Below are 27894 nucleotides of genomic sequence, written 5' to 3'. Positions count from 1 at the left end.
TTATATTTCAGATATTCAGTAGAATGTGATGCAAATCGAGGAAGAAAATTTCATGCTTTTTGCTCAGATATCTCAATTGTTATCCAAGCATCTTTCAGTTGTCATCAATTCCTTTTCACGCGAGACTCTCGCACAAATAAACGTTAAATGCCACGCAGGAGCCACGTGAAGGACTGGGGATATGCGCCGCCATTTTACTTTTTACTATCACTGGCAACGAGGCGTTGAGTATACGTCAGTGTTTTAGGCTGTATTTTGAAATTTGTCCATAAAAAATAAGGTGCAATGTATTGAACTTCCTTGGGACTATATTATACGTTTTTTGGAAATTTGTGTACTGTTCTATGCTGTCAACAAAACTTTCAATGAGGAATAATTTCCCTGCAATTCTGCTAGTTTTCTGAAGGTTAGTTGTGTTGTGTGAAATTGTTATTGTATTTTTCAAAGTTGAGGTGTTTCTCTTGTAAATCTTGGCACATTCGCCTACGCTTTGTCCATATTATATACCATTCCCTTCAGGTTTGTAGCTATTGCCGCGATTTAAAGAATAATGTTGTATTTTCCTGATTTATTCGACGAGAAACGAGCGATTGTGTGGACAAAATGTAGATATTAGTTAGCTGTCTGTTGTGGCCAAAATGCGACCGCAAGGACGTCGACCGATTGAATGCTGCTTATGCGTTTTGTTCGTTAGGAAAATACCTATATCGAAACGCTCACGAATTAGGTTTGGAGTAAAGTCTGTGTCTTAGTTTTCACTAGAATTTACTGTCCGAGCGAAGTTGTTTTTTAGCCACACATTTTTCAAATCGACAACGACCTTTATTTGAAATGACGGAAGGCAATGGCGTTTTCAGACCACATATGGACGTGTTTTTGTGCTTGTTAGGAATGGTATTAATTGCTCTCGCTGGAGTCGAGTACAATTCGTATTGCTATACGTGAAAACATGTTATCCATTTAGCAATTTAGTGGGAAATAGATTGCCTGATTTGTGAACGACGACAACTCGTCGTGTTTTGAAATTCGTATCGATCAGAAAAGTAAAACTTGTCGTGTTCGACATGTTATGGGTTGTGCAAGTATTGCGACAAAATATTCTCGTGTTTTGAGGAAAAAAGTAGCGATTTTGAGAGTGCATAGTCGAATTTTGGATGTTTTTAATCGTAATAATCTTTGAGCCATATTCGGTTCCCTCCGCGGGTAGCGTTATCTATGATTATAGCTCAGTGTGATGACCAGTGGCTAAGTTTTGTGGCAAAAAGAACCTGCCCGATTTTTTGTTTCAAAATGATACTATGTCGTTTTCTCTGTCAAAGCTGTATTTTATAAATGTTGCGTTAATATCGAGAATCATTTATATATTGCCCGTCGAAGATGACCCCGCAACATGTGTGATTTTCTATTTACATAAAAGCGAGTCTTTTGTTGGCAAATTTATCGAATAGGAACTTTGTTGATGGGAAAGTAACGCGTCCTGCAACCGCGAAAATTGTACAAATCCCTCGGTTGTTATAACAATTTCGACATGCAAATTTGCAATCATTTTCGAGATAAGATCTCTCTGTTTTTCAATTGTAGTCTTCACGAACGGATAAGTTTCGGATAACGAATCGCTTTTACGTTTTAATTGAATGTAAAATTGCCCTCGTTCATGTGGCATCATCGCTGATATCGATCAAGATTCTTGCAATATATATGTACTTTTCTTGTCGCCTCCCTTTTAATAATCATTTGAGACTAACCATTTGAAAACGTATTTTGATTTCTTGGATGTTATCGTTGTGTTATTCTTGACCCTACTAGCCTCGTTAAATCGATCCATACTTTATGCTTTAACAGAAGTGAACGACGACAACGAGGAACTTTGTAAAAGCGATATTTTTCTTAATGAAGCGCTTGCGGAAACCTCGCGCCATTTTGAATATATAAGCGACTTAGCGAAGGCTATGTTTTTGCCTAACTTTCCATCTTGCAAAATATTTGAGTTCAAAAATGATATGATCTCGGTTTTCAATATCTTCCCGAAAATACTTTTTTTTTAGTTCGCTCAAGAAGGCTTATTTTGTAAAGCATAGTTCATACCTTCGACTGTCACATGAAAGCACTTTGAATACTCGTAACTAAACACGTTTTGAAAAGCATATGGTTTGATGAAGTTTAAGCAAAATTGATATGGCGAGCACTTCGCTCATTACAAAGTGCCAAGGATTACACGAAAATTATCTTGTGATCGTTTTTATTCATCTAAAAAAAGAAGCAACTCGTTTTTACGTATGTCTAATCTCTACATTTTTGTTCCAATTGCTTGTTCTTGCCGACGTTTACGCCGGATATTGAAATATGACAAATATTTTATGTAAATGCATATCAGTTTACAATGACGCTAAAAATGATGCAATATTTCTGTATTTTTGTTCGACGACATGATTCGCAGGTTGCTTTGTTGAATTGCTAGACGCTAAACGACATGTCCTCCCTTTCCTGCCCGTTTCTTGAACTTGTTTACCTTCGAGTGCATTTTCCCTTCTTTTCGGCGCCTCGTTTCCCGTCAATTGAGATATTAGAGCGTGACAAAATCTTGATAATGCAAGGCATTTATTTTTAAAATTCGCAATAATGGAAACATTGACTTTTGTAAACGAGAAACCTGCCGCGTTTGAGATGTAATTATGCTACAACGTTTGGCAAATTTGCAACTCATTTTTATGTTTCAAAAATTGCGATTTGTAACATTTACTGGATGCATATCACGTTAAACTTTAGGCACTCATAGAATTAGGAGTCGAAATAAAATCTTACATTTTTGTAAGAATTGCTTACAAATATCCAGACCTTCGTTACTTTGACTGGAATTTACTATCGATATCTGTTTGTTTCAAACTTTCTCACATATAAAGTCATTCAAATTGCAAACCTTACGCGCAAACTTTCGCATAGATTTGATTCAAAATCAAAATTTAATTTCATTCTATGGAGTGATAAGTTGTAAAAAGCATGTATGACAATTATGGATGACTTGTTCCGTTTATTACTAATATTACCTTTGATTTATTATTAGCATGAATGTAGCATATAGCATGGTTGGTGCATCCACTTTGCTGCCTCGCACAACCATCACGTTTATCAAGAATAGAAAATGAATGGTGATGCTTTTGGTGAAAATGCTCAAGCGTGCTTGACAATGGCTGCAGGCTCAGAGTAAGTATCAGATCTATGCATGGTCTTTTCATTTTGTTTATTCATTTAAACATTAGCAAGTTGGCATGAACATCTGAGTGTTGCAAAAAAGGAAGGTTCTTGAATCAGGGTCTGAAATTTTTTTTCAATTATCCACATCAATACCAGTGTGTTAGAATTTAGTATCCTTCCCTATCGTCTGGCATCCCAATTATGGAATTATGGATACATTACTAGTTGCCTTTTCTTACTCTCATGTTAAGATTAATGTAGAAGTTCCTTTCAGAATATTAAAAGGAACTTCTTGTTTGAAATTTAATAACAATTGCAATGTTGCTTAATAATATACATTGAGATATTTCTCAATTGTCATTGGCTGATTGCAGTGCAGTTTATCTGTAATTGCACTGTGAAAATGTGTAATTGCACTGTTGAAAATCTGTAATTGCACTGTAAATACTGTTTCCTGATTGGCTGAAAAGCAGCAAAAGCCAAACAAACTTCTTTCGATTAAAAAAAACCCATGGCAGTAGTTGTAAGTAAACAAAGATTTCCACAATTGCAATTGTTTGAAATTCAAGAATTAAAAAAAATGGTAAGAATAAAAACAAAACAGGAAATTTTGTTTTTTGCATGAAAGTTTTTGACAGTAAGGCCATGTAACAAGGCTTTTCCGAAGCGATAAAGAGTAACTAAGAGAAATCGAGTTAGACGGCACAGTCAAGAAATATCTCAAATTATATTATTAAGTAATAGCGTAGTTTCTTGTGCAATTACTGTTAAACATGAACTCCTGAGGGTTTTGAAGACTGCGAATAGCTATCTTTTCCTGTATTTCATTTCAGTCTTACTTGTGCATATATATCTGTAATTGCACTCGTAAATATACTGTTACCTATCCCAATTATATGAGAGATCCTATCAGTGTCAAGTTAAGTAAACTTAGTGTCAAAAACCAAATCATACCATCTTGTGGTTATGATTTTGTTTTGGTGCCTGAGAAGTCACAATTTCTCATTATGTTATGTTAGGTTATTTATACAGTAAGTGTTATAGTAGATGTTCCTGTGCTCTGCAAGTCTCTTTGTTATTGAATTTACACTGCTCAAACAAATACTTGTTACGCTACCAGGAAAGATAAAATGTACTACGTATGTATAGCATGTATTATAGCATGTTATGTATAATACTTTTTTAATATTTTTGTAGTCGGAAACCAATTGAGTCACCTATTGTGCCTAATTGTGGAAAGCCAATGCCAAATTCATTGATTCGACTACCAGGTGTAAGGAATCACATCCCATATTCTGACCATAACTACGGTAAACCACTCACTCCACCAGATTCATGTAGCCCCGATCATCCTGCAGAGGAAGTTGATACTGCCAATGAAGATGAAGGCTTTACCAGATGTATTTGGTGAGAATTCCTGAAGAAATTTTAAAATTTGTATGTCAGTTTTTTTAGGGGAGGGAGGGAGGGGTCATTTTTATTTGCCACAAAAGAATTTTTCCAGGGTAATTGTTAATAATGGTGGTTAAAATTGTTCATTAGGTATTGAAAACATTGTGTGAAAGCAGTAAAGCACAAAAGTGTCAATTTTGACTTAACCCTTTGCTGGCAATATCGAGATAAGGCTCCTTGTAGGAAAATTGTCATATGGCAACATCACTTCCGGAGAAATAGCGTGCTTTGATGGGCTATAAGTAACTATTTTGTCCGTCCATTATTTTCCCGCCATGGACCGGTAGTTCATTTTGCACAATTTTACAACTAGATCTAAATGAATCTCGTAAACAGACATCAATTACAAAGGATATATTTTTTACTGATGAAAAGTGAAGGATTGGAAGTCAGTCTTTGCAAAAGAGCAAAGACCAGAAAGGAAAGGGAACTTCGTTTCAGGTCAATCGGTCCGATGTTTCTCCGTAAAGACCTGCATCTTCGTTAGCTACGTAAGAAAGACTCGTTAAAGTATCCCTACCAACAAAAAATTTTGCTGGAGTTATTAAAACTGCGTGCGATTTCCAGCGTATCTGTGAAATGTTTTTTTAATTTAATCAAATCGCTCCTGGTTAATAGCGATGTATAGTGGGCAAAAATGCTCTTTCTGATTGATGAATCTTGTCCGTCACGACTTTTTTCTTTTTGTGACGTCATTTAAGGGACTCATCATTTATATGCCACCTACCTTCGAATGACTTCAGAATGGGGCTCAACCCAGACTTCATGTGACGAAGGACAAAGTCCATTGAAAGCCAAGTATAAATCGTAGTTACAAGAGAACGATTTCTCCAAATTGTAAATTTTATCATTTATACGCTGGAAATTGTCCTTAGTTTCATTGGTGTGACGCCAATAAATTATTTTTGCTAGAAAGGGTACTTTATCAATGGCGAAATTCATATATCCAAGTTTTAGCCATTGAATTATAGTACATGGAACGCTATCTGAAGCAAATAATTGAAGCCAAGTTTAAATTTATTCACTGCATACGTGTGTCTGGGTGTAATCACGGCTGCAAAAAATTATTAGGGTTTTGTATTACAGCGGTAGCGTTCCATGTATTTTAGTTCAATGGTTTTAGCCTATCCCTTTCGTGTATTTGCGATAACCTTTCTGAGAGCGAACATGTTTTTTCATTAACAATGGTTGAACTATATATTTTAGCGGTTTCAAACACGATGATGGTTACATGATCTGTTGTGATAAATGTAGTGCGTGGCAGCACGTGGAATGTGTAGGGATCAAGAGCAACAGTGTACCCGACACGTACCTCTGTGACCTGTGTGATCCCAGACAATTGGATAGAGAGCGAGCGTTTCAAATACAATTGAAGAAGACTAGAGATATGTCAGGTAAAGGAAGGCTTGTAGGAATTATCTTTCATCGCCGTTCTTATAGTTCAAGCAACTAAAATGAGACAAAGAACACACGAGTTGCTCTTCTTCAGCTAGCGACGTCGTTGGGTTTATTTTGACGTACTGAGGAAAATTTTGATTCTGTATTGTATAGCGCAGAACAAAGAATGTACTAAAGGGCCGTTCTCCATTGAACTTTTTTTCCATCACGCATATCTTATTTTTGATACAATTGATTATGAATTGTTTTTTTTTTCACCAGTAGGAATGGTGCAATGTCTGGATTACTGCAGCAAGTATTCTAATTAAATATACTGCACCGAGCTGCGCAGGAGCGCTCATAAAACTGGGAAGGGGGCCTGGCTCTACGTTCTGGGGCAGACCCTTGCAGTGTCTTTATTTCATACAGAAGCACAAAATTTTAGCCGAACTGATTTTCTTTGTCTCCTTTCCGTTTATGGACAGAATTTTCATACATATTTCACAAAAGCTGGGCGTGTCACAACACTACCACCTCCACAATGTCCGCCACTGTTCTTGTGGTATATATTCCTTCTACAGTGCTATTAGTCACACTCAAAACAAACCTTCACACCTTTACCTCTACAACTTCCAGCTAAATTCTTTTTGACTTTGGTCCAGGACGATTTGACGCAATCACGATAGGTCACAGTTTTGAGAGCGGTTCTTATTGTGCTGTCACGGTTCTTTTAAAAACCTACAACCGAAAACTGTTTGGATGAATTAGGAGAACCAAACATTCACTCACAAAACCTCTTAGAAGTTGTTTTAATGCTTACCGATGTGTACGTTGTGTATTCATTCAGAATTGGAAGACGAAGAAGACGGTGACGTTAGCGAACATGACAGTGACAACGTTTCATCACGTGTTCCATTGCCGCCAAATTCAGCGTCGTCGTTGATGAAGGAAAATCTAGTGACCAAAGGCAAGAGGAAGAAACGAGAATCGACGCGTAAAATGCACCAGAAGGAAATGAAACACAGCAAAAGAAAGGTCAGGGTTAGATACACTGTATTCAAATGTTTTCCACAGCGCTGCTATACCGCAAGTGAAGTTACGCTATGCATGGAGCTATCCCGTAATGTAAGTCGTGCTGTGCACGTAGCTATCCTGTAAGTTAAGTCGTGCTATGCATGTAGCTATCCTGTAAATTAACTTGTGCTATGCATGTAGCTATCCTGTAAGTTAAGTCGTGCTATGCATGTAGCTAGCCTGTAAGTTAAGTCGTGCTATGCATGTAGCTATCCCATAAGTAAGTTGTGCTGTGCATGTACCTATCTTGTGAGATAAGTCGTGCTATGCTTGTAGCTGTATGTAGTTATCCCACAAGTTAAGACGTGCTGCGCATGTAGCTATCCCACAAGAAAGTTGTGCTTTGCATTAATCATGAACATTATTGATTAATTTCTTTGGATGTCTATTGTTTTCATTGTGAGTAAACATGGGGAAATTGCATGGCGGACTAAATCAACAACTTGGCTACGTCAATGTTTCCCAATTCTTTGTAATATTTCCATAATTTCGTAGCAGCACTATTGAAATCAGACATCTAACGTAAACGACAACTTTTTTTAAAATTTTTTAATGCATACATACTTTCTGTTCATAGCTAACTTTTCCAATGTTCGGAAGTCGACAAGGGAAGCTTTCCCATCGTATTTTTGTGCCAAGTCGAAAAAAATAATATTTCCATACTTTCGTAGCAGCACGATTGAAATCAGGCATTTCACGTAAACGACAACTTTTTAAAATTTTTAATGCATTCATGTTTCATTAAAACATTTGAAAAAATTGTTTAAATGTCTGATTTTTTTGTAATACCGAGTAAAGGTGTTAACCTCTTGGTTTTTCTTTTTACGGAAAGTTCACGGATGATTTCAATGTTGACTTCGTTACGTGTTAATATGACTTCAATTTTTACTTCTTCATTAAAATTCTCCATATTGAAAGCGATTTAACAGCTGTGACTTTATCATCTTGACAGTATCTTCGAGATAACGTGATAGGATATTAAAATGCCATAATTAAGAGATAGACAATATATGATCTACGTTAATGCCATTCTTCCGTTGTGTTGTTCAAGGCTGCTGCTATCGGGTGCGTGAAAGATGGTGTGGGATCTTGTTGGTGCTTTGTAAGAATGTTTGCCGTTTAAAACTTCTTATTATATAAAGGTTGCTCTAATTCTGTTAGAATAGACGTGGACATAGTAAATTAACTGATAAGAAAAAATTTCTAAAATCTTTTTTTTGCCATGTGGTGCCGAACTTGGCACAAAACGGTTTTCTCGCATCGTAGCTCCGACTTCACGGAGTTTAATCAATTTATTGCTCTTGAGCGTAACTGAATCAACTATTGCTTGAAACTTGTTGAATCCGCCTCTAGTGAGTAATAAATTCCAATCAAGACAACTTTACATCGTACAACCCATGCCTTAGTTTTATTTAAGTAACTTAGAAAATATTGACTTTATATCAAGCAATAGTCTGGTGTACTTGCATATACATTCATGTACATGCATACACTTGTAAAACTATTTCGTTCTTAATAATCAATCACACAATTCTTTTTTCCGTATAAACTTCACGGGCGTCTTGGCCATTTCTTTGCCTTCACAGAATTAAAGCGAATTCTGGGAAATGTTTATCATCTGTCGTTCTCCTATCAGTGGGTTATAACTCCGATCGGAGACTTCGGTGCGTGAAACTTCAAGTTGGTATCTGTTTACCTAGCTCTTTCCTAGTGGCAAGATGGTTGGTTGTCTATAAAATATGTACTCGTTGGATTTATAACAACTTCTATTAAATCAAAAATGTATTCTTCTTTCAAGTATCGCTTCGTGTTGCAGCCGAAGGAGTTTCTGCTTTTATGTTCTTTTTCTTTTGGATTTTCCTTATTTTGCTTAACAAGTCATAATTGACGAAGTTTTCGTTGTTAGTCAACTAGTACTCCATGTAGTCAGTAGTAAGCGGCAAATGGACGCATAACATGTGAATAATTTGAATTTTGACTCGATAGTATATTAAGTCAATAGCGATACGAAACTAAAATTACTATGAGAAGTTTCTGTTGACATGTTCTCGTTTGTGAAACGTTCAGAAGGCGAAATGTAAGGCGTCCAAATGAATGATGAAATGAGAATAAAAGAAAAAACTAAGAGAGCCATATGTAGGGTTAGTGCAAATCGAGGTGTCGTTATATATGTGAGTTCCCAGGGAAGATAGTTGTTTCAACTGCGGGTTTTTTATGAATTTCATGTAACGGTTTTTCAAACATCATTTATATATTCTCATTGTTTTATTTTAAACAGCGACGGAAAAAGAAGCACATGCCAAACAACGATGCAATTCCCGGTAAGTTGTTTATATTTTTGTGAAATGTACATTATTGGAGCGGAGATTCCAGGAAATTTGATATATGATGACCTCGAAAATGCATTTTACAAAATGGTCGCCTATTTTCTACTGCCCAACGATTCGCGTTTCGTATGACTGTCGGCTCACTTACAAAAAACCTAATGAAAGGTGAACTAATGTACATGCTTATCATGGAGTGATAATTTTCCCTTTTATTGTCGTATTTGTTTTGTCAAGCCTGAATTTATCGGCAGTTTAGACGAAATTAGCGGGCGATTAATCGAGGTGTATACTGAAACAAATGGCGAACGCCCTACCTGCTACCAAGACGTGAGGTAATGAAGAAGAGTGAAACCTGTTATATAAACTGCATGTGAATCTGACATTCTCGCGACTAGCAGTGCTCATTTTTAATGACTTTGTGCTACAAGTAGTCGAGTTTTGATATGCGTAGCGTGACAATGATGGCCTTTGTAGTTTGATCGTAGTTTCTTTATAACTGAACGGATGGCTTTAGATCTCTTAATTTTGTCACTTTTGATAGAATTGCGCTGATATACCCGTTTTATTTTTGAGTAATCCGTAATAAGTTGATTAGTCTTTATCATATTGAAGAATTGATAAAGATATTGATATTTTGGCAAATCTTGTTTTACAAAAAATCCTGCCCTTCTTAAGCCAATAAAAAAGCAGTATCTACTTTTATTTAATCAACTGTCTGTATTTTCTCTTGTTTAGTCGATGAAGATGCGAATGGACCTTGGAATATAGCACCATTCCCCGAGTAAGTCCCACTCGATAAAATTCACGATATGTTCAGCGCTCAAAATAATTGCCGAAATGTCTCCGGTCAACTTCATTTGAGCTCGGTCGAAGTCGGTTTTTGACAATACACAAAAATTACATGTTTGTAGATGTAGACCGTCCAGGTTAGAGGAGTCTTGAGAGGGACTGTCAGTGTTGATGTTGACTGTCCAGGTTAGAGGAGTCTTGAGAGGGACTGTCAGTGTTGATGTTGACTGTTCAGGTTAGAGGAGTCTTGAGAGGGACTGTCAGTGTTGATGTTGACTGACTTTTCCACCACCTAAAGGTAGTGTTAAATGAGGAACAACTTGTACTTGTAGCTCTCACTTAACTCTGAAGATGGCTACTGCTAAGGTTGTCATCAACACCGACAGTCTTTCTCAAGACTCCACTTACCTACATCTACAAACTCGCTTGTAACGACACTCCCAGATTCAAATTAATTTCATGCATAAATTACACCAAAGAACGTTTAAAGATAATTTTTTGAGACAACAAATTCTCGTGTTAACGTTTTAAGCTTTCAAGATTTTGCCTTTTTACGTATGACTAAAGTACTATTGGAAAAGACTTAAACGTTAACCGTAATTGTTCGAAAACGGTACGATCCGTAACAGTTTGAAAACGGTATGAAACTATGCCGTTTCCGTTACGTGAACACGCAACCATATGAGTTTCATTGTGGTTTGGCGAAACTTTTTTCTCTGCTAAAAATGACGCGATAAAATAATCGAACACAATCGTGGCGGCGATTGATATTGTCAGCAAAAGGAGATAGACTTCAAATAGATATAACTCAAATAAACAGAAAGGCAGCATTAATCAGGAGTAGTGTGAACACAACACCAAAACAGAGCTAAACTCTGACGGTATCGTGTGAACAGTTCGAAACGATTTGAAACTATACCGGTAGAGTTAAGTACCGCTATCGTGTGAACGTAATCTAAGCCTATTGTTGTTCCCATTTTGACAGTCGTGCATTGTACGAAGAAGCCGATAAGACAGAGTATATTGGAGAATTGATGAATCAATCATTCCCACCTATTGAGGTTTGTTAAGTCCTATATCTCGTATCACAACAGATTTTTTTGACCTCGAATTATTGCATGTGTGGCTGTGGCTTAGCCAATACGCAACTTTGGTCGTGTTATAGAAATTTCAGATCATTATAGCATTGATCATTTCTTTAGAAATCTATTGTGTTTACTGCAAGTGAACACCTAAACATTTACATAACGCGACCAAACTTGTGAACTGGCTACCCCACTGACGTGTGCACAGCGGTAAATTGCATGATCTATATCATAAATATGCGATCTTTGGCCTCTTCGAAGAACGTACGTTTTAGCCTGTAAATGGACTTGTCGATGATAATATTTTGCATTTCTCCACAGCCAAGCTTCAATCTTAACATGAACATGAAAACTGAACAATTGTGTAAAGTCGTAGACGTTCAAAGGAATAAAAAGGTAAAATTGCATGTTTTTGCAGCAATGCTCGTTGAAATTTACCCTGAAATATTACATTCAAATTTTACATTCAAGTTACAAGTCTCTCACATGGAGCGTTGCGTTATTGCACATACTGACCCCCGCCCCCCACTTGGCGAGGGAATTGAATCAGCATAAAAGCATTTTCAATCTCTTACCCCTCCCCCGTGCTTGCAAAATTGTGTCCAAATTAGCAGCTGGAATTGTCACTAATTTCAGGGAGTTGTGTTGACCGGCGACCTGAATAAGCAACAGTTTATTCTCGAATGCAAAGGAAAGCTGATGTTAGAATCAAAATTCAAGGAAGATCATCCTGTTTTTGCCAGGTAAGTATATGAATAGCTGTTACATTCAGGAGATCATGCATCTATTTCATAGATCTTTAGTGAGTTGCACTCTTGAGCTAGATCTACATCAATGGCATGTTAGATAACTCCAAAATTATAATCTTAACAACGTAGTTTCTCGTCTTGCTCTGTTAAATAATATTGAAAACTCTGAGATGTATGTGAGTGCGCTAAACTGTGCGACCAATGTGACCAGACTTGGTAATTTTTATTACCAGATCTGCTCTGGTGAGCTTAGACAGCCCCACCTGATTCAATAATTGCTACATTTGGAGTGGGAGAGAGGCATTCTGCGCAGATAAATGCATTTTTGATAGTAAATTATTCATGTATGTTCACAAAGTGTGCGACAGGCAATATTTGATGATGATGATGATGACGATGATCGACTTTATTTAGTTTGGCATTCAATGTTCACACGCTTGACCTGAGGCGTTTGGCATTTAATGTTTATATGCTTGACTCGAGGTGTGAAATTCAATATTATAGATCAGAATTAATTAATTTAGAAATTACAATTAAAATGTGCAATACATGACCATATCACAGAATAAAATATACTTATGTGTATATGTTATTTACCGACTGGGGAGGTCCGTACGGAAAAAATATTTTCACGAGGTCTCAAAAGTGTTGATGAAGTCTTTTGCAAAACAAAGTTAGGTTGGTTATCTCGCGAGGTTTGTTGATTCCTTATAGTTTAGTTCGGTCATTTAAAAAATACTGTTTTAGCTATAATTTGTATGTTTCTCGTCAAGTTCAGTTAAATTACCTATATCAAATACGTTCATTTGTAGAAAGTTTTATCACAGTATGGAAAAAAACAGTACTTTCACTCTATTGAAAAAATTTGTCTATGGCTTATTTTATTACGCATGCGATTAGCATAGTTGCAGCCATTAAGTTGCATTTTTCGACCAATAGGAGTAGTGAGCTGGCGAATCGCAGCTAGTAAACTTATTGAATATACAGCAGCCATTTGCTCTTTTAAGTGAGACCACTATTTGTTTCCTATACTGTGGTTTTACTATGCTACTATGCATAAATAATTTACTATCAAAAATACGTTGATCTGTGCGGAATGCCTCCCCCTGCTCCAAATGTCGCAATTATTTAAAGCAGGTGGGGCAGTCTAAGCTCACCAGAGCGGATCTGGTAATAAAAATTACCTAGTCTGGTCACACTGACGGGGCAGACAATATTTCCATAGCAGAACAAAGTGTTCTTGCAGAATATGCTGCAGGTTGGATATATGTATTTAAATGATTTTTACTCGTCTTTATCATTTCAGATGTGATCCATATATAATGCATTATCTTCGTCTTGGACTTGTGATGGATTTCTCCGAATATGGCAACGACGCTCGTTTCATTCGCAGGTCTTGTTCACCGACTGCTGAGGTAAGAGATCTCACTTCCTTCGATTTTAGTTCATGGCAACCAACGTGCTGTGCAGCGATGTTAAATGACTTTGTTTCTTACTTGATTCTCTAATATTTCCCAAGGTTGGTCATGTTATTTTGGAGGGCAAGCCCCACCTAATTGTCGTTTCCATAACACCGCTTGGAAAGGGGGCAGAAGTGACGCTGGCGTTCGAGTTCCCTTTCGAAGACTATCGCCGCCAGTTGGAATGCGCATGCGCTCAGGAGAACTGCGAAGTGTTAAAACACAACAGGATGATCCAACGCGTGGAGCAGGCAAACGGTTATCGAAGTAGTAAAGATGAGCTCGGCTGTTTGGATAGCAGTCAAAGCAATCATGTGAGCGCTTATCTGATTTGTTGGTGGGTGGGGGAGGGTTGCTATTTCATTTGTGCCTGAAGGGTGTTCTGAACTTCAGCAAAGGCCATCTTTGAAACCTGAACGTTGTATTCAGATGTGAGTTTGAAATTAGCTTTCACATAGTCTCAATGTTTATCATCTCATTCCACGTTGTGAAATATATTACTTTGTGTAACTGAGTATTAGCCCTATTCACTCAGCGTAGGCCAACTCTAGCTTGTCTTTATATCATTAACACAAACTTGGGGTGAATCACGGTTAGCTGTTATTGGAGGAGGAGAATTCTTCATTGAAAGTGGGAATGTGGCATAGCGCGGCCAGGGTTCTCGCATCGTAAGACTTCATGAGAGGCAAGTTGCTGTCCTAGAACGACCAGCCAACATTTTTTCTTAAGAGTCGATCTTGTCCACTGGCTTTTAACAACCTGGCCATTTTTCTGTCACCACTGCGTCCGAATAACTTTACCAGACCGAACGTTGTGATGAAGCTTAGATGCTGAAATGTAGCAGAAATATGGCGGCATAAAGTGACGAAACTGTAAAAAACGAGCAACGGTTGATGGGTGGTAATCGTACAAGGTGGCATGTGTAAAATTAGCAACGACTAACCCTGGTTCGACACTGTTTTGCAGCGTTTAGTAATAAACTAGAACGGTTTGATATCAAGCTGAGTCGAACCTGGGTCATTTTATGCTGTGTGAACAGAGGTCTTTCCTTACTATACATTGTCTGACAATACGTGGTGTTTTAATGCCCATTTTATGATCACTTTACGCCATATAAATACGATGTATTTTTGTCTGCTCTTTCAGATGGATAGCGACTCGGATGGCGATCAAAACGCGAAACGAAATCGTGCAAAAATGTCACGCGAAGACAGAAAGATGCAGCAAATTATGCGGCAGTTCGAGAAGATGGAAAATAAAAAGAAGAAGAAACAACATGGTGGCATTACAAGAGAGACGGGTAGTCGAACTACTGGTATACTTACTCAACGGTAAGACAGTTCAACTACATAAACAACAATATATATTTATATGTAAAATGAATGGTTGGTAGCCTTGTAGCATGGTGGGAAACCCGGAAGCATCGTTAGATGTTTGTAGATGTAGATCGTTCAGGTTAGTAGAGTCCTGAGAAGACTGTTGATATTTATGTTGACTGACTTTTCGACCACCTTAGTAGTAGTCATCTTCAGAGTGAAGTGAGGAAAAATAGTCTGGTTCGTCGTATTTATTGTCTGGTTCATACCTGGCTCATGTTGTCTCGTTCTACACACAATTCGAGGGCGTATGAACCAGACAGCAAATACGGCTAACCTGACTTTTACTCCTCATTTGACTCTGAAAATGACTACCGCTAAGGTTGTCGAAACGTATATATACTTTATATGTTATTTACTGGCTGTGAGGTCGTTCTGAAGCGACGCGATGTTGAATGCCGTAATTCAAAAGTTCTTTTGTTTAAATTTTGATGTTTTAACGATTTCTCATTTTATTTGTGCTTTGTGTGCCATCCAAAGTTTTCCTCGTCCTTAAATTTTTCAAAATATGTCCTTGAAAGTCCTTGAAAAGTGCACCAATTTTCATTACAGCTTTGTGCTCACCATGCTGAGTTTGCTCTGAGTAAATAATCCACACCAGGAAATTATCTGAGTTAAATTGTCCGAACTAAACCATTAAAAATTTGTGTTTTGCCATTTAGAAATCATCTGGATGAAATAAACGGTGAAACGCCATCAAAGGCGTCAAAAGGAATAAGGTAGAATATGTTACTACTATAATAATGTACTTTGAAATATTTCTCGACTCTGATTGGTTGGTTGTAGTGCAGTTTATAAGTATTTGGAAAAGTGTAAATGCACTGTCCTTCGGACTCGCGCTATTTCGCCGCAGTTTTTTTAAAAAAAGTCACTCGTGCATGTTTGCCCGTAATTGTCCTCGATCCATACTATTACCTGTACCAATGATTGCACGAGTGACGTCATTGTCTCAATAAGCATGCGCGACTACTTCGTAATTTTAACGCATTCTAGTTTTCTTAAATACGCTCGAGTACGTTTTACGGACTTATACATCTTTAATCTTTACCTTTAATCATTTAGTTTCACATTGATAGTATGTAATAGCATATGTACTAATTTACTATTTGTAAAATACATATGTTATTTATTGGCTAGGAGGTCCGTACGGAAAAAATATTTTTACGAGGTCTGAACATATTTACTTATGTATTTTTGTTATGAAGAAATTTGCGTTGTAAAATGGCCGTTGCAAGTTTATGATGAGACTATAACTGGATTGCTTTCTACAAACTTCTCTTCGTCTGGATTGTAAAATTCACTCTTGCTATGAAAACTTTCATTTGATTACACTTTGCTTTCTCGTCGAACAATTTACATCGCTTTAAATCACTTTTGTAAATTCACATTTCACTTTGTAAACAAATACATTGCGAAAAAAATATGTTGAGACCAATGGTTGAGACTACACTTGGATTTTTTCCACAAACTTAGCTTCGTCTGGCTATTAAAATTCACTTTAGCTTTGATAACTTTCATCTGAATAGACTTTGCTTACTCGTCCGACAATTTACACCCCTCTTAAATCAATTTTAAAATTTAATTTCACTTCGTCAACAAATACATTGCGAAAACAATATCACTTTTGGCCCATGGGCAAGATATCGTAAAAAGCTCCCCGCTGAGGCAGCCAATCAATTTGCTGGAAATAAAAAATATCGCTTCGCATGCATAAATAGAAAACTAAATGTAGTTACCACAAATTAAGAATATGGTTTAACTAACTTAACTTAAGTGTTTCTGTTGAGCTATTCCATAAAATTTGAAACTACAAGCTTATGACCTAGGATTAAATTACAAAACATCGTGTTAGAATCATATTTATAGTAAAATTTCACTACTGTTTGGTTAAAATGTTCAATTCCATGCACAAATTGGCTATTTTGAAATCATTCAGTTTGGTTCGGTATGTAGAATTATACAACTTGTCGCCATTGGATGTAGTCTGCCTTAGTTGATGAACTGTCTGTGGTAATATATATATTGCTTGATCTGTTTCCGGGATTCATCGTCTTCTTTATCAGATTTACGCGTGTATTTTTATATTGGACTGTATGTTAGACTGGATAACCTATCTAGTGTGAAAAATAAAGCCGGAATTTGGCTGTTGTTGAAAAGGTTTTATCTGTCCCACTTTCCTATATATTCCTTTACAGGTCATTCTTTCTATATTTGATTGAAGTTTTTCTGTAATATGCGTAACTTTGTATTACAAAATTGCTGCAAAGCGATACCGATGAAACGTTTACAAATAAGCCAGGAAACCTTACTATATTTTATGTATACGCGGATGCTTTATCCAGTTTATTATACATATCAGTGATCTACAAATTCTAATTTTTCAATACAGGAAACAAGGTTTGAGTCAGCGGCATCAACGTAAGATACATGCGCTACGACGTGGACAGCACCGTTTAACGAGCTGTTCATCCGAGCCACTCTCTCCCGAAGATCACTTCAGTAGTACGGCCTCGACACCTACGACACCTTATGTGAACGCCATGGAAGAACATCAGGATGAGCAACACTATTCCGAAACGACACACGAGAAGTCTTTTAAATTCCCCAAGTTTAAAAAGGTTTGTTGCGCGTCCATTCTGTGCTTTAGCTTAATCCGAACTCAATACATTTTTGGTTTTGTTTTGAAGTTACTGTTTGTTATCTTCGTGTTCAAGTTATTAGGCTGTTTTAAAGGCGCAAGTCTCATATCGTTACCCATTGGTTTAAAATCATCGCTTTCAACTCGCGATATATAATGATGTCGTAATAATAGTTATCGCCGATATAGTTATATGGTCATTGTCAATAGTGTTAAAGTGCCCATTTCAGCAAGAATTTTCAATTGCGATATTAAATTTAGGTGTGATTTCCAACGTATTGGTGAGAAGAGTTTTTAAGTTAAATCAAATCGTTGCATTTTTATGGCTGTTTAAAGTTTGCGAAAATGCTCTTTTTTAAGGACCTTGTCCGCCGTAGAAAGACTGGTACGACCATTGAACTAAAATACATGGAACGCTACCTAAAGCAATTAATCGAAGCCAAATCTTACACCCTGATACGCGAGATTACACCCAGACACGCGTGTGCAGTGTTTCGAGTTCTGAAAATTGATTGACTACACACGCGTGTCTGGGTGTAAAATTTGGCTTCAAAAAATTATTAGATTTTTATTACAGGTAGCGTTCCATGTATTTTAGTTCAATGGGTACGACGTACTTTTATGACGTCATGTAAGGAAATCCTCGCTATAAGTTAGATATATGTACCAACTACCTTGGATGACGTCAGAATTTGGCTTGACTCGGACTGCATGCCACGAAGGAAAAAGACCATTAAAAAGTAACTTTAAAACCGCCATAACAAGATGTCGATTTGACAAAATTGAATTTTTTCACCGATACGTTAGACTATTAAAGAAGAGAATTTTTGCCTCGAGTTTTTGTATAAACTTCGTCGTAGAAGCGTTTATTGAAGCAAAACTTTCGACTGCTCTACACGGTTTTTCATTCACGAAAAGGTGCTGCCTCACGTCCAAGGGGAATTATTGTTTCCTCAGACGCAGATTTTGTACATTTTAGAATAAGCTTTGGATGAAGGTCTCTAAGGTGGTGATTATTTCTGCACGTAATGTTATAATATTGAGGGAAAAAATTAGTTTGGACTTAGAAATTTTTGTATTAGGTGTATATTAAAAAGTATACCTTGGGAAAAAGTTCTTTAAAACAAGACAAGCGCGGAATAAGCAAAAGTGTTCAGTGGTTATAAGTACTTTAACGTTCTCTGGTACAGCCGGCACTGAAATTTTTGTTTGCAAGTGAGTGAACTGTTTTAAAAGTCCTTCTAAACGGGCCTGTCGCACACAAATTACTCATCGGAAAGTCAACATATGAACTGTGTTGCTACAAGCTATCAATTCATAAATTCAATTTCAATTGAAAAGTTCTAGCAGTTTGTTGCACTTGTAGGCCAGAGAACGCTAAAGTTCTTTGAAGGTTTTAGCTTATTCCGCGCGTGTTTTATATTAGATAACTTTTTCCAAGGCTCACGAAGAGTATACTTATTTTACTGCACCTTATATGTTGATTGTTTAAGGTAGAATCATTTTAATTTTCCTCTTTCCTTTGTAGGGTTCAATGACTGATCTGTCGTCAAACGTTGATGCTTCTCGAAATGATCCGTCCTTAGAGGCATCATTGGGCTATCCCATTCCGATGAAGTCGTCGTTCGAATCTCGGATTGACATCGGCGAGTCTACTTATGAGCGATTGAATCAACTGCACGCCGTTATTAATGGCAACGCATCTCCAAGATCTGAACCTGTTTACTCCCCGAGCCCTTCTCATTCCACATACGGTATGTCGTTTGGTGTTTATAGTAATTCCAAAGCAATGATTCAGAACTCAATCCCATACTTGGGTGTACGGAGCCAACATTTTTAGAGGGTCATTGGGAACATTTTCTATCTCAAATGACCTAAATTGTCCAACTTTCTTGAAAATAATGCTCGACTGGCTTTGTCTGCTCAATATATATATATTTTTTTTTGGGGGGGGAGGGGCGGGCTACTGCTGCTCTCTTCCCCCGTCTAATACGCCTATGATCCCATAGATGTTTGACAACCCTGTCAAAGTGATAACGCCATCTTGAAAGGTGGTACAAATGTAAAACCCCAATTTAAAAACCAGTTGAAGAACGAATCCTATCAAAAATTTGAAAGATCAAAGCCAAGACCATCAACTGTCATCAACGCAGACGAAACAGAATGTACTCGTAAATGTCGTCAGTTTAGCCTTGAAGTCTGCTTGCCTTACTCGTAACTATACAATATTTACTATTGAATCTGTTATCGAGTAGATTGGGTTCTGGGTCATTGTTCCAAAGATCCTTAACTTTAAAATTTGCCGAGTTCGAAAGAGCGCACTAATAATATTCTAGGTGGAAATATTTGTCGGCTGTTTTTTCAGAAATATTTATCAATATTATAAAGTCGATCATATGATAATATTTCGATAGATATCTATTTATATCATACGTTCGTGTTGTTATAATTTAAATCATCGGTGAATGAGTGATTTCGACAATGCCATTGACTCACTGCTCGTTCAGACATACCTCGGTTTTAAGATTTCATTTTAATTATTGATCGGAGATTTAAACGAGTGATAATTAAGGGAAAACAATTCATTGAAAGTAATTAAGTATTCTTTTTTTTAATCTTTTAGCCTCACCGACGCATTCCGAATGTGCAGATATGCCGGAAATGTTTTCTCGCCATCATCTTGCTTCTCCCACAGGCAGCTTGATCTCCTCTTCAGGTCTCAGCTCAGCATTAAACATCAGCAATCCCGCCAGTACGACGTTGAAAAAGGTGAGTCTGTCGCTGTTTACATTAGAGGTGGGCCAGCTCCCTACCAGCGGAGGTCTCGCTATTATTTACACGAGATCTCGCCATGTATGGCTGAAAATTGTCCATGTAAACGCAACAGGCAGGGCTAGCCTTCCTGTAGGGCTGAAAATTTAATGCGAATACGCATGCAATAAGGCATCGCTTTTTAGCAATGACCGCAAGAAAAAGCATGAACTTGAGCTTAGTCACAAAGAAATCGAAAAAAATATAAAAAGCCACAACTATTTTTGTTTTTTCCAGCCGTTTGATTTTTTATTCAGCGCCAAAACTCACTGTGCAAGCTAGGCTCTTGATGCGGGGCTAGAACTTGCTTTTAAAACAGAGGTAAAATACGCCCTTTCAGGCAGGCTAAACCCTTCCCGTATAGCTCAAGTAAACAGTCCCTTAATCAACAAAACAGTTAACATCTGCACTTTATTTAAGGTGGTAGAATCCATCCAGATATCGCGGGAACTTTTAAACCATGACATCTAAATTGTATAACTTTTTTCTTGCAAGTTAGCTATACAATAACTTTGACTTTTTTTCATCCGAGAAACTATCTATTAATTAGTCTAGTCTCATTTGGCAAGTTATAATAAACTGTAGTTTGAGGTTTTTGAAAAAGTTCATTAAAGTTCTCGATAAAGGAAACTAAAATGTAATTTGTAGGAGTGTCATTATATAGATAATCAGAGTTTTGCAATGTGAAAGTTATAAGTTCAGTATTTGGGCTAAAGGAAACATCAGACACATGAATATCAATTTGTCCTCGGTTTACATTAAACAATAAGATTATTGAGATGATAGCTTATGGAAGATTTCATTGACTACGGATGTGGATTGTAGTTGGTTCTTGCAAGCATCTCCATTTCAACATACTTATCCCAGGTTGCCCAAGAGCGTTCTAGTTTTTAGCATACATCAGTTGCACGATAAGTTTACTTTGCTAGTTTACTTTAACCTTGCACGGATGGTAGTGGAGATACTTGGGTTGCATTTTCCATGTTTTTTTTTTGTTTGAACAGCTCAAATCTCATATTGCTAAGAAATAACGCCCAAGACCCAATGGTATTAATTCATTCAATATATTTCATATTGTGGGAAAAACTTTTTTCATTAAATTTTTTGGACTTCATACGTGATCTCGGAGTGCGTCTTCATGCAAAATTTTTCTCAAATTCATACTGAAACCCTTTGGATAGAAAATAGCTATCACCAGCTGCGACATTTTGTCCAACAATTTAATTTTCACAATTCACGATTTAATTTTTTAAATTGTGCAATTTCCTGACGATTTGCTTTTCAGCAAATATAATGGCAACATTTCGTTATAGCATAAGAACGCAAGATTCCATAGTGATTGTTGTGAGGCATTATTTTATGTCTTTCGAAATTGAGTGGATGTTTCCAGATTGCATCCACCCGGTGTCGTAGCGCTTGTTAAGGGTTAAGCAAGTGAGGAAATCGGCTTCGAGCTTCTTGCCCGAAAGTTAAAAAACGATACATTTTTGATAAATAAAAAATTTGCAGAAAAATCAGTGAATCCATTACAACAGTCAACAAGGGCCAGCCATCTTTCGTTACCCCCACTGCATCCACCACGAGATAGGTGTTCAATGACTAAAATCTTTCTCATATCGTTTTAGCGCTGGTTGCTACAGTACGGAAACCAACAACCATGTAACAAGACACCGCCTGCTTACGAAACGATCACGACAAGCGTGTATAGACCGAGTCTAATCTCGAAGAGGTCATTTTCGTCTACGTCATTTCCTCTTCCGTTCAAACGACGTAAATTGATGGAATACAAGAATCGTGTGCAAAACTCGTTATTGGCCTCCCCGCTTGACGAAAATCATGTTTCGCCGAGCAGTGAGTGCGCTAGCTCTAATAGCGTCGAAACTATCTCCACTACGAAGTTGTTAACTGTGTCTGCCATGTCACCTGTGACATCACAGTTAGCTATGACGTCACTGGAATCGTCTTCAGTCATTTCAACGAACGTTGTATCATCTCAGTTAGCAACATCATCAGATGTGTCGTCAATTAATACGTCATCGCCGTTAACATCAGTATCGTCTGATACGAGTACGTCAACCGTTACGGCTGTGGTCGTATCGAATCATCAAACTTCCGTTTCTATGGTGACTCAAGAAACTATTAGCAAAGACACCGCACGGCCGCACGTCACCGGAAGTGACGAAGTTATTTCGCGTCGACTCAGTGGTGGAAGTGATGAGGCAAATTTTGAGCGAAGTAGTGTATTAAGCATCAGCTCGACAGATGATGTTAAAACGGACCTTGTATCGTCTAATAGTAATACACAAAAAACGGAACTAATAAATGTAGGAGATCACGTCGGAAGTAGTTCGGAAGTTAATCGGGAGGCGTCTCTTCTTACGCCGATGCAACGCACGAACAATAGTACTGTAAATGTGACAAGCGATGATGTAGGTGTCACAGATGGATTGGGAGTGGTGAGCACGACACAAACAACGCCTGGTGGCAAGAAAAAGGTCTGTAAGTCATGATTGGGTTTGAAAATTTCTGGTACTTTGGTAATTTTCTATGGTAGAATAGGTATTTTCGTAGTATTTTTCGTGCTTGAATACGTACTTTCGTGGTATTTTTTTCCATGGTGCATTGGATACTTTTGTTAGTATTTTCTATTGGTAGTGTAGATTTTTGGGTTGTATTTTCCATGGTAGTGTGTAACATTACTTTAGACCAATCCACGATGAGAATACACTATTGACATCAACACACCTACAAATTTCCTGCACACACGATGCGATGACGTAGGAACCAGACAACAAATACGGCGAACCAGACTTTTACTCCCCACTCTCAACTCTAAAGATGTCTACCAGTAAGGTTGTCGAAACGTCAGTCAACAGCAACAGTCCTTCGCAGGAGTATATTAACCTGGACGATATACATCCACAAACATGTAACGATACTCGCGGGTTCAAACGATTTACTTTGCATTTGCCAAGGTGGAATAAATTCTTCGGTCGCATTTTCCATGGTAGAATCGAACTTTTGTAGCATTTTAAATGTATATTTAGCGCGCGAAATTCATGTGTGAAATAAACTGACCTCACGACCGCATCATCTTCGCTTTTGCGAAGAAGTCGTCAAGTAAACTGTAGGTAGTTGATTAGAAAATGCTGCTGTGCCATGAAATACATACCTATGTATTTTGTAAATGTCCAGTTATGACCCATAAAACCACGAGCCTTTTTGGCTAGCAGACCATTCGGGATAGGAATTACGGAACATTTGCCCATGCTCTCTTCAAGAACATGTTTTAAGGTCATCTGAAGCTATTTACATTGTTTGATCGTAGGTGTCTTTATCTGAATATCTCAATCGCAAACGAACCACAGGATCGGCGATTAAAAGAGATATAACCGGATCGGCCATCACATGTGACGTTGCTACGACGAGTTTATCACGTGTCATTGATTCGGCCAGTGCTATGGCCATCAACAGCAATTCTGTGTCATCTGCGGTGGAGCGTTGCTCTCCAAGTTTAGGTGTAAATATGAATCATACTGGATGTGGGAGTACTTTGATGCACGGAACGACGGGCGTGAGTAGTAGTACAAATGGGGTGATGATTGAACCAGTGAGCCCTGACGATGGAAGTCGTTTCAATAATGAGAGACCTGGTGAGAAAGAAATCATCGAGAGAACCTCCATTGGTAAGTAAAGACTTATTGTTTGCTTGCTCGAAGAGGCTTCCGGTAAATTTCTATTTTAACGCGTTTGTTTGTGATAAATTATGAAATTTCTCAAATAACGAAGAACATTCGGTTTCGAAGGATGTTTACCAACTCGAAAAAAGCCGCGTCGACCGGGCAAGATAAATATTTCATTAACTTATCGCCACCATCTTTGACTTTCGTTTCAGTTAATATTAAAGAAGATTTATAAACATACGCTACAGGCCAAAAAGTTTAAAGCCACTTTCGGTGTCGTTTAAACATGAACAGAAACGACTAATTAAACACGCCATACATAGGACATAGGTTAACATGTCAACAAAACGATTTTGTATTTCTTTATCAGCCCAAGTGCAATTTAGCGATATATTACATCACTGGCCACACCAAGATAACGCGACCAAAGCTTTACGTCTTACACTAGAGCTCATTTACTCTAAATTACAACTGAACTGCGAGGATACATGAAGTCTGAATGGAATAAAAGGTGCCTATTGCAATTCTTCAAAAGCGTTTACACCAAGTGCTAGAATTTGTGCTGCAATTTTAAAAGCAAGAGGCGACTTTTTTAAACAAAGTAAAGTGCTAGCGAAACTTTGTTCGTTAAGCATTTGTCATGTGTCAATGTAAAATTGTTAAGGACATTATATTTACCATCATTTGCGGTCATTATCGTATTTTTGCGTGAACACAAATGCTCGTTTACTATTGTTATTTTTTTAATTACCCATGGTGGTCTTAAACTTTTGAACTGTGGTGTATTTTACTCTCTTTCGTAGAGTTGTGATTTCAATCTTAGAGCGATGTAACGACAGCAAATATTTCCGAAAATATGTAAGCTTGTTCTTGTCAACTTAGCTGATATTGAAGAAATTTCTTGTCATATTTTACTTTTTGTACCTTATACACCGTTAAAGTTAACTATGCTTACTAGCATTTCCTAATCACAACACTCCTTCGAACATTGAAAATCGTTTCTTCCATGAGATTTTCATGAACGATTTAAACTGGAGTGAGATAAATGTCTGACCCTGTTCACATGCTGTTACGTTAATCATTCGTACAGTGTGATGTAACTGTCAGAGACACGTCAAATCATTCGTTGTACTCGATTACCAAAGCCTTCGCGAGGAAACTTCAAACGACCCTCCGAATTTCGTATCGTTTTTGAAAATCTACAAGAAAGGATCATTGATCAGTAATGTGACCCACGTTGGTTTTGTTATGGGAGGGAGTCTTTCGTTGGATTACCTTATTCCTCTATTTATCCCCTTGTGGGGTGATGTTATTTTGCAACTATTCAAGTGGTGAATTGCTTGAAGGGGAAACTAAAAACACGCCGTAAGATTAGATAAATTTTCGTGCGAAATTGCCAGCCCATACTAATTCACCCTACATATGTTTCAATATTAATTTTTATTTATTAACATGCCCAATTCAGAACGTGCATAAGTGCATTTTGAAAGTTTGAACTGAGGAAAGCTTAGAGAAAAACTTTGACATATGACGATAAGTTTTGTCTAAAATCTTAACACAAAGCAATTTCCTATTTTGCTTTTTGCAATATAGTAAATTTCACAGGAATTAAAAGTTTTATATCATTGAATATGAGCACTCGTGTTATGTTGTGATTTCATCGTGAGGTCGACTTCCCGGTGTTTTTCAATTTGCCGTGAGAAGGGGATAAAAAGAGGGGGGGGGGGTGATTTATTTTGCTACCTTTGTAGTGCGGGCTTAACGGAGGAAAAACAGTTAATGTTGTAGCCTTGTTTAACGATTGGGAGATTTTTAAAGTGTGCTCTATACAACACTTATCACAGTTGATTTTGGTTAATTGTTTGGTTGTGTTAGTGTTTTGTAAGGAAATCGGCACCACTTCACGCAAGGTCTTCGCACCCCTCCTCAAATACATCCTTATCACTGGTGTCGATTGACATTCACCCCGCGTGAAGTTGTTAATAAACCCACATTCAAAGTATTCGACAGGTTGCAAAATTCACCGATATCAAATGAGGAAAGTTCGTAAATGATCGTAGCTATTTTTCCTTTGTTCTTTTAGGCAACAGTAGTGATGCTATGGATATCGAAGATGACGACAACGAGCCTTCCTCTAGTACGAGTCTCATCGACATTCCAACTGGGGCAAGACCAATAGGCGTTTCGTCTTCCGACATGGTCTCTTCCCTCACTGGGACATCTTACTCCTATATTGGCCAGCATCCAACCAGTGTTGGTAATATGACACCGGAACAGCCATCGTCAAGAAGACAGGTACTTCTTTTGATTTTCGTATTCAAAATTCCAGGTAGATAGCAGTGGCGGACATGTTATGAAATGTTGGGGGGGGGGGGTTTGTCCTCAAATCATAAGATTTCTAGAGAGATTCTAGAGCATGCCTATTGGTATACTTTTAAAATTTGACCACGTGCACAGGAACCTGCACACAAAAGGTTTAGTGCGTCTGCTGGTACGTGTATAGTACAGAAGTCTCTCAAATGGTTATTATTTAACATCACATTTATGTTATGTAAGTGTGATTTAAGGGATTTGGTGTAAGATTTTAAATCTTTCAAAATTGTTGTGGGGACTTAAGCCCTCCCCATCCCCTAGTCTCCGCGGGTGGTGGATAGAAAGAAAGGCTTTAGTATTTGTCTCTTACATTTGATCTTACAATTTGGCTGACGTGCATAAGGAGTGAAGTTTCACCGTCTAGACACTCCTGATAGAGGCACCGGACAGGAATAAATAAGGACTCTGAATTTAACATTATCACTCCCGAATGAGACACTTGACTGGAATTTGAAAGTATTCGTGTTTCAACATCAGATCACTTATGATTGGAGAGAATTAGAGTTTAGTAGAACAAGATTCAATGTATAACATCCGATCACCCTGAGTGAACTCACTATGTGTCGTATAAAGGCACTTGACTGTTGACATCACTTTTCAACCAATTTAGTTGACACTAATTCATCAATATCTTCATTTTTTTGCGTCAGGTTTTGAACGCGGCGGTGCCGACGTCTGTCATGCCAGCGGACTGTCTTGGTCGCTCGCTAAGTCGAACGTCGATCACCCCAAACGTCTCCCAACAACCACAACGTCCTCATATCACCGAATGATTGTCGCCCGTAACCTTGCAGTAATGCATTCGTAACACATTCACATTGTCTTTATTCGTGGTGTCGTTCTGATTTTCTGTTGGTTGACAATGGCTGTTTGTGAGCATAGTTCACAATGCTTCTTGCGTGATTCGTGCCATTCGTGTTTTTTGCGTGTTATTCGTGGGTCTGTATTGTACATTGTGTGTCGATTGTAGTTCTTATTATCGGGCGATTCGCACATCGTTACTCGAACTGTGAATCCCACTGAGTTGTTAACTCTTATGAAAAGTTCCAGTTAACTTTTAGCAACAAATTACTTGACCGAGATGTTACTAGTAGCGCACCGTCCTTTGTTAACATCTTCGGTTTTCATTCGGTTTATTCAGTTCTCTATATCTTCATCGATATTTTCATCAATGCTCAAAGCTGTGTACATTGGCTGCGTTATCTCGTTGTGAAAAGAAAAACACGTGACCCCAATGTGGCTGTTGCAGAGAAAACATTTGGTTGCGTTTACAAACGTGAAATTTTGTGTGCGCTCTTTTGCTTGTACATATGACAAGATAATAATAGATGTTTGTTAATCTTGTTGGAATGATTAAACGGCCTTCGTTTTGCCTTGTTTAATTAAATTAAATCAACACACTTCATATAAATGTTTCTAAAGTATTGTTGTTTGATAAAAGCTTATGTGTTTTACGACTGCTCTCAGACAGGAATATTATCGTTGCTTACTTTGATAGAAAAGATAGC

At 37.6% G+C, this 27894-nt stretch overlaps 1 protein-coding gene across 1 annotated transcript; it reads left to right on the top strand.

Moving 5' to 3' along the window:
• Positions 1–41: 41 nt before the first annotated feature.
• LOC124435418 (inactive histone-lysine N-methyltransferase 2E-like) lies at positions 42–27797 on the top strand. Its single transcript, XM_046985353.1, has 21 exons — positions 42–406; positions 3062–3201; positions 4390–4599; positions 5851–6038; positions 6869–7056; positions 9374–9416; positions 10158–10203; positions 11197–11272; positions 11618–11692; positions 11933–12039; positions 13352–13460; positions 13565–13819; positions 14652–14836; positions 15544–15600; positions 17271–17499; positions 19048–19273; positions 20143–20288; positions 21956–22825; positions 23659–24016; positions 26097–26308; positions 27037–27797. Exons 2-21 carry the CDS (start codon positions 3140–3142, stop codon positions 27157–27159), a joined length of 3765 nt encoding a protein of 1254 aa, XP_046841309.1. The 5' UTR covers positions 42–406; positions 3062–3139; the 3' UTR covers positions 27160–27797.
• The last annotated feature ends 97 nt before the right edge of the window (positions 27798–27894 follow it).

The sequence above is a fragment of the Xenia sp. Carnegie-2017 genome, unplaced genomic scaffold, assembly GCF_021976095.1.
Source record: "Xenia sp. Carnegie-2017 unplaced genomic scaffold, XeniaSp_v1 HiC_scaffold_14, whole genome shotgun sequence".
Classification (NCBI taxonomy): Eukaryota; Metazoa; Cnidaria; class Anthozoa; order Malacalcyonacea; family Xeniidae; genus Xenia; species Xenia sp. Carnegie-2017.
Note: the sequence above shows the minus strand (reverse complement) of the source record. Positions and strands in the feature narration are given on the sequence as shown.

What these genes read in the sequence shown, in the direction of transcription:
- LOC124435418 (XM_046985353.1), top strand. Translation starts at nt 3,140, where the DNA reads ATGAATGGTGATGCTTTTGGTGAAAATGCTCAAGCGTGCTTGACAATG. An exon ending in ACGTTCAAAGGAATAAAAAG is followed by an intron (nt 11,693 to 11,932) that starts GTAAAATTGCAT and finishes CACTAATTTCAG; the next exon opens with GGAGTTGTGTTGACCGGCGA. An exon ending in AATTCCCCAAGTTTAAAAAG is followed by an intron (nt 17,500 to 19,047) that starts GTTTGTTGCGCG and finishes TTTCCTTTGTAG; the next exon opens with GGTTCAATGACTGATCTGTC.